General features: G+C 40.6%; 8 protein-coding genes across 8 annotated transcripts; 3 read left to right on the top strand and 5 right to left on the bottom strand.

The window, feature by feature from the left end:
- Window positions 1–542: 542 nt before the first annotated feature.
- Window positions 543–1,417, top strand: RPL21A (60S ribosomal protein eL21; the record flags this gene model as incomplete). Its single annotated transcript, XM_056229914.1, has 2 exons — window positions 543–553; window positions 946–1,417. 2 exons carry the CDS (start codon window positions 543–545, stop codon window positions 1,415–1,417), a joined length of 483 nt encoding a protein of 160 aa, XP_056086177.1.
- A 502-nt stretch (window positions 1,418–1,919) lies between these two features.
- RIM2 (Rim2p) lies at window positions 1,920–3,053 on the top strand (the record flags this gene model as incomplete). The annotated part of the gene is made up of 1 exon (XM_056229925.1): window positions 1,920–3,053. The coding sequence occupies one exon, from the start codon at window positions 1,920–1,922 to the stop codon at window positions 3,051–3,053; it is 1,134 nt and encodes a 377-aa protein (XP_056086178.1).
- A 303-nt stretch (window positions 3,054–3,356) lies between these two features.
- On the bottom strand, window positions 3,357–4,019 carry MED8 (RNA polymerase II mediator complex subunit MED8; the record flags this gene model as incomplete). The annotated part of the gene is made up of 1 exon (XM_056229937.1): window positions 3,357–4,019. One exon carries the CDS (start codon window positions 4,017–4,019, stop codon window positions 3,357–3,359), a length of 663 nt encoding a protein of 220 aa, XP_056086179.1.
- Window positions 4,020–4,309: 290 nt separating this feature from the next.
- Window positions 4,310–4,681, top strand: AIM4 (Aim4p; the record flags this gene model as incomplete). Its single annotated transcript, XM_056229948.1, has 1 exon — window positions 4,310–4,681. The coding sequence occupies one exon, from the start codon at window positions 4,310–4,312 to the stop codon at window positions 4,679–4,681; it is 372 nt and encodes a 123-aa protein (XP_056086180.1).
- A 171-nt stretch (window positions 4,682–4,852) lies between these two features.
- Window positions 4,853–6,121, bottom strand: MSI1 (Msi1p; the record flags this gene model as incomplete). Its single annotated transcript, XM_056229959.1, has 1 exon — window positions 4,853–6,121. The coding sequence occupies one exon, from the start codon at window positions 6,119–6,121 to the stop codon at window positions 4,853–4,855; it is 1,269 nt and encodes a 422-aa protein (XP_056086181.1).
- A 425-nt stretch (window positions 6,122–6,546) lies between these two features.
- On the bottom strand, window positions 6,547–8,211 carry PGI1 (glucose-6-phosphate isomerase; the record flags this gene model as incomplete). The annotated part of the gene is made up of 1 exon (XM_056229970.1): window positions 6,547–8,211. The coding sequence occupies one exon, from the start codon at window positions 8,209–8,211 to the stop codon at window positions 6,547–6,549; it is 1,665 nt and encodes a 554-aa protein (XP_056086182.1).
- A 1,573-nt stretch (window positions 8,212–9,784) lies between these two features.
- Window positions 9,785–10,390, bottom strand: SKDI02G3050 (uncharacterized protein; the record flags this gene model as incomplete). The annotated part of the gene is made up of 1 exon (XM_056229981.1): window positions 9,785–10,390. The coding sequence occupies one exon, from the start codon at window positions 10,388–10,390 to the stop codon at window positions 9,785–9,787; it is 606 nt and encodes a 201-aa protein (XP_056086183.1).
- Window positions 10,391–10,714: 324 nt separating this feature from the next.
- On the bottom strand, window positions 10,715–13,123 carry TAF5 (chromatin modification protein; the record flags this gene model as incomplete). The annotated part of the gene is made up of 1 exon (XM_056229992.1): window positions 10,715–13,123. One exon carries the CDS (start codon window positions 13,121–13,123, stop codon window positions 10,715–10,717), a length of 2,409 nt encoding a protein of 802 aa, XP_056086184.1.
- Window positions 13,124–13,376: the final 253 nt, after the last annotated feature.

The following is a 13,376-nucleotide window of genomic DNA, read 5'->3' on the forward strand; positions in this document are numbered from 1 at the left end:
AAAGCATTGCGCAAACTATGGCATCTATAGACCAAGTTGACGAGAGTATGAGGGTCATGGTGGCCGACTCTTGATAATGCTCCATTCTGGAAAAAAAACCATTCCAAAACTCCCAAAGAAGTTGAATAGCTCGTCAATACAATCAATTCTCATTTCTGTGCAGACCTCTTAATATCACATGACAAAAATTAAATGACCCTCTACAATCTGTACATTTTACTCCATCCAGACACCATTCGCTAGGGAAAAAAAAGTTTTGGCTTAGCCTTTTTTCAAGTTGTGCGTTCTCAGCCGGAGGGGGCTACGCTCACCAGAGGCCTCTTCGATGTGCGGGCTGACTCGCTATTGATTGTCCCGCTGGTTTCCAGCAGCGATGGAAAGTGCGATTTGGAAGGTAGACAGACTGCGGTCTGCGCTTCATTGGAATTTTGTCATTAACGAAGTTTTACGTCTTAAAGAAGGTGACATAGAAGCATAGCACAGTTTAAGTGTTAATAATAGAAGTTGAACCAAGAAAACGAAGACAAAAATAACTAGCAACAATGGGTAAATCGTATGTCATTTAATATTATGAATCTATCGAATGTGGTACCTCAAAACTGAACTTGTCCTGACAATTTAAAGAAAATACCTAGTATCTCACTAAAATATCAGCTTACCACCAATTCAAGTGATGAACAGGCATCAATGGAATGATGAAACCCTACTAATTTATGGAAGTTGTGCTATATGATGGCTCTTGGCAGCACTATGAGCCGATGTTTGGGGAGTTTATCATAAAGTTGATCCAGCCATAGAAGCAAAATTAACGAGGGCAGACGATTGAAAGGCTTGTGTGTGTTCGAATAAGTATGGGGGCCATGTCAAAAAGAAAACTACCAAAGTGACACATTACTAACATTATTTTGATAAATCTTCGCTATGATTTTTCTCTTTATATTACAGACATGGTTACAGATCTCGTACTCGTTACATGTTCCAACGTGACTTCAGAAAGCATGGTGCCGTCCATCTTTCTACTTACTTGAAGATCTACAAGGTTGGTGACATTGTTGACATCAAAGCCAATGGTTCTATCCAAAAGGGTATGCCACACAAGTTCTACCAAGGTAAGACTGGTGTTGTTTACAACGTTACTAAGTCTTCTGTCGGTGTTATCATCAACAAGATGGTCGGTAACAGATATCTAGAAAAAAGATTGAACTTGAGAGTTGAACACATCAAGCACTCCAAGTGTAGACAAGAATTTTTGGAAAGAGTTAAGTCGAACGCTGCTAAGCGTGTTGAAGCAAAAGCTCAAGGTGTTGCTGTTCAATTGAAGAGACAACCAGCTCAACCAAGAGAATCCCGTATTGTTTCTACTGAAGGTAATGTTCCTCAAACTTTGGCTCCGGTTCCATACGAAACTTTTATCTAATTTACCCGATGCTTGTTTTGTATCAAAAAAGATTCTCAGGTTTTAGGTTTTATTTTTTGTCTATTTTAAATATATATAATATAATGAAAAATAAATTGTGTCTAATATCCATAATTTGTACATTTAGATTATTTCTTTCTTTTACTTTTCCAATCCAGAGGATACCCAAGGCTCTTGTTTTATGATCCGGTCCTTCTTGAAATATTATTAGAAATCAGAGACTATTTTCGATTTTTCGGTTCGGGCTGTCTTTAGTGAAAATTAACTTTTCTGATTAAAATTTGACAAGTAAAAATAATTAGAATAGTAATAATGCAGACTTGGCTTTGCACACAGGATTCTTTTGTATAGAACGGTAGTGTTTGCTTAGAGAAAGTATCAGTTCGAACATAGCAACTGATCAGACAGTTTTGTTTATTCATACCCTACACTCCTTGTGTCAAAGTCACCTACTTGCACAGTTCATCCTTTAAAAGTTCTATAATCACTTGACAGGGTAAAGATGCCCAAAAAATCCATTGAAGAATGGGAAGAAGATGCCATTGAATCAGTCCCTTATTTGGCAAGTGATGAAAGGGGCTCTAATTATAAGGGAGCCACACAAATCCCGTTAGATTCAACGCAGTCTGAAATTGAAAATCATCCAACAATAAAACCGTGGGTACATTTCGTTGCTGGTGGTATTGGGGGGATGGCAGGGGCTGTGGTCACATGCCCTTTTGATTTGGTGAAAACTCGATTACAAAGTGATATATTTTTAAAAGCGTACAAATCGCAGGCCGGTAATATAAGTAAAGCGTCTACTCGTCCGAAGAGTATTAATTATGTCATTCAAGCCGGGACTCACTTCAAGGAAACATTAGGAATTATAGGCAATGTTTATAAGCAGGAAGGATTTAGAAGCCTGTTCAAAGGTTTGGGTCCTAATTTGGTTGGGGTTATTCCGGCGAGAAGTATCAATTTCTTTACTTATGGTACAACTAAAGATATGTATGCTAAAGCATTCAATAATGGCCTCGAAACCCCTATGGTTCATTTGATGGCTGCTGCAACCGCAGGTTGGGCAACTGCGACGGCAACCAATCCCATTTGGTTGATTAAAACTAGAGTACAACTTGATAAAGCCGGGAAAACATCAGTTCGGCAGTATAAGAACTCATGGGACTGTTTGAAAAGTGTCATCAGAAATGAAGGCTTCACCGGCCTCTATAAGGGTTTGAGTGCTTCCTATTTGGGTTCTGTTGAAGGTATACTTCAGTGGCTATTATATGAACAAATGAAGCGCTTAATAAAGGAAAGATCTATTGAGAAGTTTGGATATCAAGCTGAAGGAGCGAAAAGTAAATCAGAGAAAATTAAGGAATGGTGCCAAAGGTCAGGAAGCGCTGGTCTTGCAAAATTTGTAGCAAGTATAGCTACATATCCGCACGAGGTTGTGAGGACAAGATTAAGGCAAACGCCTAATGAGAACGGTAAACGAAAGTACACAGGTTTAATTCAAAGTTTCAAAGTCATAATCAAAGAGGAGGGACTTTTTTCAATGTATAGCGGATTGACGCCGCACCTAATGAGAACAGTTCCTAACAGTATAATTATGTTTGGAACATGGGAAATTGTTATAAGGCTATTATCTTAGTCCGCCAATTTCAAGAAAGACGAGATTCATTCGAGGAACAGGGAGACACCTGGTTGGAAAATGAAAAATAATAAAAAAAGTGCATTCTATAGGATTCAAAATCTGTTGAAGTTCATAAAAAAGCTATCGTGTCTGAGTGTGGTACCCTTCGCTCCTTTCTTTCCTGTGCAATATTTATTATAATATATCGATCACTCTCGTATATTTTGTTCCGTAAATTAGTCTATTTTATACTTGTAAATATTTTCACCAGGTGTTTGGCAATAATGTACGTGATTAAAAAATGCATAAACGTTAAACGGGTCACAGTGTTGGATTTGACCCCGCAGAAACAGGCTTTTCTCCAGTGTAAGTAAACTTTAAAATATCATCAACGTCAAAAGGTTTAGAGGACTTGCTATCTCGTACAAGAAGTGAAACGTCTTCTTCGTCTATGGCTTCTTCATGTTTAAAATCGTGTTTTTCATATTCCTTTCCAAACGTAGTACGTGCCCAGTTCGTTATTTCTTTGTCCTGTTGCAACAGTTTTGCCATTTCTTCATCCTTCAGCAAATTTGTGCTTATTCCAGACGCTTCTCTAACATATTTCATCCATTCGTCTACTTCAGGGATATTCTTCTTCCTCAAAAGCGTAGTGACTAGACTTTCATGTGAAGTCGTTGGAAATTTGGGTAGCGGGTAAACCACTGTAGAATCCAAAGTTTCTTGAAAATGTTGCAAGGTCGATGTAACAGAAACAAGCTGCGACAATGTGACATTTAGCTGTGATTGAAGTGTATACCATTGTGGAAGTTCAGCCTTAGACATCTCGTCTCTGATCCTCCTTAACGAGTGAGTCAATTGAGCCAAACGCATACGTACAGCATCTAAAGCTTGGCCAGGTACCCCATTGAAATCAAAATTAACATCTTCTTGCAGAGAGCCTTGATTTCCTTCTGGCACCAGTGATGTATTTGGTTGCGACATATTTTCCACTACTTCTTTTATCTATCTTCCTTTTTCGATTTTTCTGTTGTCCTGATTTCTCTTTTGCCTCTGAAATATTCAAAACCTTCAATTTGACAGAGGCGACTTTTATATTATTATGAATTTCACTTTTTTTCGAGTAAGTGAAATGTCTAGAAAATACTCAAGCTTCTTTAAAAACTTCCTTAGCTCTCTTCAAATACCAAAGAAATTTACTACCTCTAAATTTCTATTCTATAACTGTCTTTATTCTCACATTCAGCCGCTTCAGACTGAATAGTATTGAACTAATGGATCCAAAGAATAATCCATCTAAAAATAGAGTATCCAAGCTTCAACATTTGACTGCGAAGAAGGTACGAAACCAAATAGAAGTAGTTGCTGGAAAGCTAGATAAAAATCAGGGGCAAACGCACCTACTGGCTCGATTGAAAGACAACGTCAAAGCTGGTAGTGACCATTCACTGGGTCGTGAGGAGAAGAATGGTGAACTCGGTATAAGAAGTATATTCTACGATAGAGATTGGAATTCAAAGGGCGCTGCACCATTTCAATACAGAAATATTCCTTACAATTCTAGAACTTTCAAGAGACGAACCGAAGTTAAAGTTAGACTAGGCAACCTCAGGAATATTGATATACCAGGTGAAAGTCCCAAATAAATCCTGAAATTTCTGGGCTGGAGCGTAGAAAATAATAAGAATACAATATTTGTAGTAGCAGGTTTGTTCATATTTAAAACTCTACGTACGTTATATATTCTCTATCAAATGGTTAAATATGCAGTAGGCACAATAATCCCTAGTCCATCTGTCTTCATAAAGATTTTTAAATTATTCAGATCCCACGATATTTTCTGCAGGTTTCCAGATATGAACTGAGTTGTCGTTCGCCACACTGCACATTAACCAGGGATCATGGACATCCCACGAAATGTCATTCACACCGAACATATGGCCACCGTGTGTAAATATACTTTCTTCACGAGTAGTATCCCATAGCTTAACTAATCCATCTTCTTGGCCGGCTGTTGCCAAAACGGTATCGAAGTTTGGACTCCATTCTAGAGTCGAAACGGAAGCACCATGCTCCATGGTAGCGATTGGATTTTCGTTCATGTTTCTTATATCCCATAAATTTAATCTACCATTTGAATCTGCAGATGCTAGAATTAAAGAGTTCTTGTAGTTGAATTTACAGGAATTTACGCCGCCTCCGTGGATTTTGCAGTTGCTTTTTAGTTTCTCTTTTTTGGTTCTCAGATCTAATAGTGAAACTGCATTCCGTTCTGTGCAAGCGGCAAATAATGAATCATGTGTTGGCATCCATGTTACATCATTCACACTACTTCCGTCGCTGTCTATTGACATTAAGGGTACGTCAATAATAGGGTTATCGTGCGAATATTGTTTAATGTCCCAAACCTGTATTTGACCGTTGGAATGAGAAGAAAGTAAAAGTGCTTCCTGCTGCAAGTTCCAGGCTAGTGATGTGGCCTCATTTATGTCTACCAAAGAAGTATCCATGGTCTCTACGTCTTGAATAACTCCATGTGAACCGAGCAGCTTGATCTCAAATGGATGTGAGATTTTAGATTGTCTTATTCTGGTGGAGCCGTGTTTCGTCCTGTCGAATATGTAGATGGCACCATCCGAAGAGGCGCCGGCAATAATATCTGGATTTTGGGGTAAATATCTTGCTCTATTACACTCGCCATTCGGGAAAAAGATGCGAATATCATCAACTAGGTGTTTCGAAGGATATGTAGTCGTATTTTCTGGTTTAAACTCCATCTCGTCCATATCAAAATTATTTAAAGATGCCCATTTTATATGGCCCAACGTGGATATTCTGCTGATATATATGGTCTCATCCTCGGGTTTTTGGGAGGATGTGAAAGAGGATAATAAGATGCGATGCTCATTCAAAGTGGTATCTAAATCAGGAAAGAACTGACACGTTAAGGACGGCCATTTGGTCGAGTTTGTGTTTAAGTAATCATAAAGTAGCTTAGTGTTTTTCTTCCAATGAGAGTATCTTTCTTGCAGATCGGCCGAGATATAGGAGGCTTCCTTAGTTGCTTCCCCTGCGCGCTGACTCATATTTTGCAGCTAATATCGTGAAAGTCGTCTATCAAGTGGAATCAGTTCTTGTATCCCATCTATATAGTTAAAAGAACCTTCTCTCATGAGTTTAAGTTGACCGATTTTTAAAATTTTTGATTTTCGCGACACAATAAAGTCTTCGCGACGCTAAAAAGCTACTGTATCTGACATGATCTGTAATTGTAAAAAGTTCCAAGACATCAAGAATGTCAAACTATCTATGTTTTCTAAAACATAACAAATTGTTTAAAAGAAGAATTGATGTATAAAAAATTTATTTCCTTTGCATTACGTACAATATATAACCAACTCTTGAAAATGTAGAAATATGATATGTGTATAATAATATAGGCAAAATTTACGTATCTTTGCTTATAGTATGGCTTTAGTGTTCTTTAGGTATTCAAACAAGAACGATCTTTTTACATCCATTCTTTGAATTGGTTGATCAAACCATTGGTAGAATCATCGTGGGTAGAGATGTTGGAAGAGTTATCCAATTCCTTGCCGATGACTTTAGCCAAGCTTTTACCTAATTCAACACCCCATTGATCAAAAGAGTTGATATTCCAGATAGCACCTTCAGTGAAAGTAGCATGTTCGTAGTAGGCAATCAAAGCACCCAAAGTAGCTGGAGTAATCTTCTGAGCCAAGATAGAGGTGGTTGGTCTGTTACCAGAGAATACCTTGTGTGGAACCAGACCACCGGTGGCACCTTCAGCCTTGACTTGTTCTTCATCCTTACCGACCATCAAGGCTTCAGCTTGAGCGAAGAAGTTAGAAGCCAACATCTTTTGGTGCAACTTGCTTTCAATTGGGTTGTGGGATTGAGCAGCCAAAATGAAGTCAGATGGAATCAACTTAGTACCTTGGTGGACCAATTGGAAGAAAGAGTGTTGGGCATTGGTAGCTGGTTCACCGAACAAAATGGAACCAGTGGAGTAGTTAGTGAAGGCGTTACCTCTGGTTACAGACTTACCGTTAGATTCCATAGACAATTGTTGCAAGTAGGCTGGGAATCTGTGCAAGTATTGGTCGAATGGAGCAACCAAATGGGTTTGAGCACCGAAAAAGTTGTTGTACCAGACGGACAATAAACCACCCAACAATGGAATGTTGTCTTCCAATGGAGTTTGAGTGAAGTGGTTGTCAACGGCCTCAGCACCCTTCAAGAAGGCTTCGAAGTTGTCGTAGCCAATGTATAGGGCAACAGACAAACCAATAGCGGACCAGACAGAGTAACGACCACCGACCCAACTTTCGAAACCAAACATGTTCTTGGTGTCAATACCGAACTTGGCAACTTCAGATTCGTTAGTGGATAGAGCAGCGAAATGCTTAGCGACGTGAGATGGATCATTACCAGTCTTGGACAAGAACCAGTTTTTAGCAGTGTTGGCGTTAGTGATGGTTTCAGCGGTGGTAAAAGTCTTAGAAGCGATCAGAAACAAGGTGGTTTCTGGATCGACAACCTTCAAGGTTTCAGCAATGTGAGTACCGTCAATGTTGGACACGAAGTGGACGTCTAAGACACCAGCGTAGTGCTTCAAAGCTTCAGTAACCATGACTGGACCCAAATCGGAACCACCGATACCAATGTTGACAACATCGGTGATATTCTTACCAGTGTAACCTTTCCATTCACCGGAACGGACTTGTTCAGAGAACTCCTTCATGTGCTTCAAGACGGAGTCAACTTCTGGGGCGACGTTAACACCATCAACGTACATTGGCTTGTTGGCTCTGTTTCTTAAGGCAACGTGGTAGACAGCACGGTCTTCAGTAGAGTTAATGTGTTCACCTTTGAACATAGCATCTCTCAAACCGGTGACGTTAGCTTCCTTGGCCAATTCAATCAAGGCAGCAATAACTTCATCGTTCACCAAGTTCTTGGAGTAATCGAACAAGATCTTGGAACCATCGTAGTTGGTGAAAGTTTTGTTCAATTTTTCGAAACGCTTGGCATCCTTTTGAAATTCTTGCTTGACGGACAGGGTCTTACCTTGAGATTCGTAAATTTTTTGCAATTTAGACCAAGCTGGCAATTCAGTGGCCAAGTTGAAGTTAGTGAAAGAGTTATTGGACATTTTTAGGTTAGTATCTTGACTTTAAATCAATCCTACAAGATTCAATAGAGAAAAACACTAAGATTTATTGAAAACAAAAAAAAAATAAGTAGAAGAAAGCACAGTTTGCGAAGAAAGGACCTTTTTAAGATACGAAGACAATGAGGGAAAAAGAGTAAGTAAGCCTTCCGAAAGGAATTATAAACTACCGTGTGCTAAACCGACTGGATCAATTAAAGCGCTCACACCAACACCAAGAAAATGGAATATCGTCAAAGGATATATATAGACAGGTAATTCCATGACAACGTGCAATTGGTGACGGCTATAGACAAATGACTACTGACTTCCTATAATTTACAGGGTGCTCGTTCGGCTTCCGGAAGTGAAGCTACACCCACACACCCTTTATATTGTATTCAGGAACCGCTTTTTTTCCTTTTATTACGGCGGTGTTCCGCAGGCTATAGATCGCTACTATTACTGTGCTGGTATATGACAAGTTCCATGTAGTTTTGTATCATTAGAATTAGCACGCAGTAAGGCGGGACCCTTATTTGAGAGTTTTTGCCGCTTCTTTAACCGACTAGTTACTAAAAGACGGTATTGTACTTCTGAGTGCTTTCATCAAAGTAGCCTCTTTTATAATCAGTGAAGTGTATACAGGCAGCGGCGCTAGTCTTGCTTGAAGCTGCGGTCGTACGCTGACTAGCTCTCTTTTCTAGTCCAGCGCTTACGGACAAACTAATCTAGCTAGCTATAAGATGGCGGCATATAGTTGTAGTAGCTTCTTGCGATTGAAAAGTACTGAACCAATGAGGTACTGTACTTCGATGATGCACTACGCCTGTGCGCTGCTTTGTTGTATCAAGCCATTCAATCGCAACAAATGAGTATATCACGATGTCTCCGTGCGTTTTTGACGCGCTTTAATGCCTTGCCTACTATATACTTTATTACATATATGTGACTGACCTGGAGTACTTGCTTTTGGTCTCATTTCCTAATATTCTGTTATTCTTATACACATGTGTCAAATGTTGAATTATGCACTCTTATAATCTTAGGTATTACCGTTATATCACTAGTATATGCCCAGTTATCACCTAATTCTGTGCATGATAGTCCCCATGGACCAGCGGATGACTTTGAACTACTTGCAAATGATGCGGATTCTTTAAAAGATCCAGCTCTAATATAAGGTGTCCTGTTATCTAATGCCGAACATAGACGAAAAACAGTACATGCAGTGGTAGCGAGGGTGGCATGTCATATTTTATAGTTCTGTTCGAGGAACTCTGATTACGACGACCGCTAAAGGAATCTAAATGGAATATAATAAGGAGAAAAAGGCAATTTAATTAACTTGCATAGCGATTACAGTACGGCTGAGCTTTTGAAATGTTGATAAATACACTGGGGAGCAATCCATAGGCCATTGGTACGCAATGTTCTTGTCGTGGACAAAGCCAAACGTTTACCATTCCCGTCAGGCGAAATGGCACATGCTACAGTGTGAGTTACTGCCGACTTCCACTTATTTCCAGATTATTGATAGCTTCTTCTAAGTGTACTCCACCCACGCACCCCTTGATCACCGGTCAAGGCCCTTGATTGTGTCAACAATTTGGCTTACGTACTTCTCGCCGTCGCGCACGATTTCCGGGTCGTCTAGCAACTGATCTAGTCCTTGTCCCCGGTTCATGGTAGCAGGTCCATTTCGGCTCTTCTGAGTGGGGCTCTCCAGCTTCGTGGAGAGCTTGGGTTGTGCACACTTAAGCCGCTGATTTCTCTCCCTCATTAAGCGCAGCAGCTGGGCGTGCGAGCGGCGCATCTGTGTGAGCTTGTCCTCGAAATCCAGTGGGAACCCATCGTTGATAATGGGCTCCTTAGCCATCTTCTTCACATCGTCCAGTGTATCGATCTCGGACCACGACACGTCCTGCGTTTCCGTGGGCACCAGGTTTGAATGCATCGTTACACGGCTACCATTGACGCTACCCTTGCTGACGCTTGCTGCCAATGAGTTACTTGCAGGCGGCGCACCTAAATTTTTGGCGGATGGCGGATGGGAACTGCTGATTGCAGCAGCGGTGGAGTCTCGAGAATCCTTTGTTTTCTCTCCACCGCGCTTGGATTTCAATTGTCCCTGCTGAGAGCTGTTGGATTTTCTTTCGGCATCGAGGTCCGCGTCGCACATTATAACTTGCAATTGTTGGACTTTCCTTTTTCCCCTTTCTAGTCTGTTTATTGGTTGTGCTACCTCTGCGTGGGTAATATCTGTTCTAGTAAGGAAACTCTTCATATGTCAACACTTTTCTTTCATTTTTTTCCTCTTTACTTTCTCTGCTTTTCTTCCGTTTCGATGACCAAGCGAAAAATAGGGGAAAAAGGAAAGCCGCGTAATAACCGCCGACGAGAAAAGATTTGCAATATCAAAAAGCATCTAATAGTTACAAAACGGGCCGGTATATACTTATTACATATTACGTACATTCTCTTTATTTTCGCTTTCGGCGTTGGATTACGGCCTGAAGGCACCTCCTGCGACAGCCAAATTACTTCTGCTGAACTTGACCTTAAAAACGGGTGTTTTCTTGGTGTAGAACGATGCCACTAAATCACTTGTGGGTATAACTGTCCTTCTGCGCCCGTATTCCTTTATATCCTGGTTGATCGACGCAGTGACGTCACCTAAATATCCGATGAATGGCTCGTCTGGTTCTGCGCTTGGTTCGGTTGTGGCTTTTTTCAGATCCCATACACGAACTGAGTGATCGGCACCTCCACTAATGAGTACGTTTCCCTCCTTGCTATAAGATAGGGAATAAATGGCGTTCTTACCATGACCACGCATTTGTTTCAGTCTTTTTCCTGTGCCAATGTCCCATATGTTTATAATACCATCTTCACTACCGGTGGAGAGCCATCTACCATCCGGAGAAACGGCAATGCAGATGACAGGCGCAGTATGGCCCAAAAATAATCGAACCGAATCACCAGTGGAGACATCCCACATTCGACATGTCTTATCACTAGACCCAGTAAACACATAGCAACCGTTCGGGTGGAATGACACACAATCAACATCATTTAAATGACCAGCAAATATTCTTAGTGGATATATGTGATCGCAGGACCATAGCCTTGCGGTTTGGTCGTGCGATGCAGTGGCGAAATAATGGCCTAACGGAGAGAAATTGACGTCCCAAACAGGGTGATTATGGCCTTTGTAACTAACCAATGCTGTGTGTGTATCCATTGACCATAGTCTGACGGTTTTGTCTTCAGAACCGGAAAGTAAATATTTATTGTCGGGGCTAAAACTCGTTGAATACACCGTACCACTGTGTCCCACTAGTGTTTTACAAGTTGGATCATCATCTCTGTAATTGTTGTTGGCGCTGTTTAGCATGATGTTGGGATTATTTAACGATGAACCGTCAAGCGACCAGATTTTAATATAGCTGTCTTGGAACCCGGCAGCAGCAATTCTACAATCATCGCTAAAATTCAAACACGACATGTCCTTATTTGTGTTCTGGAATGTGTACATGCATACGCTGGGCAAGGCCAATTGTAAATTATCCAGTTTGATAGCGTCACGGGATTCTTTAACCTTTTGGATCTCCATCTTCAAATCTAACGCCGTCTTTGGAGGTAGCGGTAAAACATCTCTTGCCGGAGACAATAAATTGCTATCTGTTTTTTCATTATCCACTTTCAACTCGTTTTCCTTCTTTTCCTCATCTTTGGCGGCTTTATCTTTCAATTTATCCTTATCCTCTTCGTCGGCATTGTCCTCAAATTTTTCGTTATTCATGGCTTTATACTCTTGTAATAAAGTTCTGTTGTTCGCTTCGGCGTGGTTTTCGCCTGGAGTTTGTTGATTCTGCTGTTTCTCTTGGTCATCCTTTATCTTTAATTCTGTTTCAATTTCTTTGACAAATTCTTCGTCTTTTGGGAAAAGTCCTAGTTTGACAGGAACCGAGTTCATTATCAGGTTTTGTTTTCCATTTCCGTTTTCACTGTCACTGAGAACTTTTATACCATCGGCCAATTTTTCCCTTGCGGTTACCGATTCTACGATATTTGGATCCAGATGTTGATTTATTACGCTAATTATTAACGACCCTCCAACGCTCTCATTTTCATTCAGAAAATATAAAAGAAGATTTAAAGTGGTTTTGGACATGGTGATTCTGTACCTGTGAGATTGGAAAGCGCTTGCAACCTCATTTTCCTTGATGTGGTCTATAGAATTGACACTGAAGAGCCTATTGATTTCTGAACCGTGGAAATCCTTGAAGTCTGGAGAAAATCTATCAAAGAAGCGACGAGCATAAACAGGATTTTTGGCCACTAAATTTAAAAATAAATAAATGAATATTGGATACATGATGTAGCTTAGTTCTGGCCTGTATATTTCCAAAGATGAATCTACCCAATTTTTTAGCATTGAATATGCTCTTATATAATTTTCGGGCGCGTTAAGCCCCTCTAGTCGACCATTGGATACTATCCCACCCTCGGCATCTCTCTTAGATGACAAATTAGTAGGATTACTTACGGGCTTAGCAGTCTTTCCAGGATTTGGAGGTGCTGGTGATTGTTCAGGAAATTTTCCTGTTTTAGTGTTTCCTGGAGATTGGTTGTTTTGAGGTGTTAGCGTACGTCCACTCTCAGCCCTCAGCATGGCCTCTGTACGGTGGTATCCCTTTTTATTCAAATACTCCAGGACAATTCTATTCAGATCTGAGGCAGAAAAAGGGCCATTGGATCTTCCCTGCTGCTGTGACTGGCCTTGGCTCTGCTGCTGTGACTGCTGCCCGGAATTGGCGCCGCCAGCATTATTAGATCGCTGATTTTTCACAGGTTGCTGCGGCGGGTGTGCACCATTCTGATTCTGGTTCGTACTTTGCTTCTGTGACATTATTATTTTTTCCAGTACTTCGACGTGAACCTGGCGTTCCTCGTCTCTCTTCAACCTGTGCTATCGTACCCTTATGCCTCTCTATCCGCCTTCCTGCCACTCTGTCTGTAGTCTTTATGTGAAATTTTGAAACTTTTTCGCTTTCGGACATTCCATCTGAATCGTGGACGGTGATATATTTTTAAAATTACCCGGCCGTAAGAGAGCATGCATATAGAGGAACGAGCGCTGTAGAACATTTTTTAATCTCAGC

Source organism: Saccharomyces kudriavzevii (assembly GCF_947243775.1).
Source record: "Saccharomyces kudriavzevii IFO 1802 strain IFO1802 genome assembly, chromosome: 2".
Lineage (NCBI taxonomy): Eukaryota > Fungi > Ascomycota > Saccharomycetes > Saccharomycetales > Saccharomycetaceae > Saccharomyces > Saccharomyces kudriavzevii.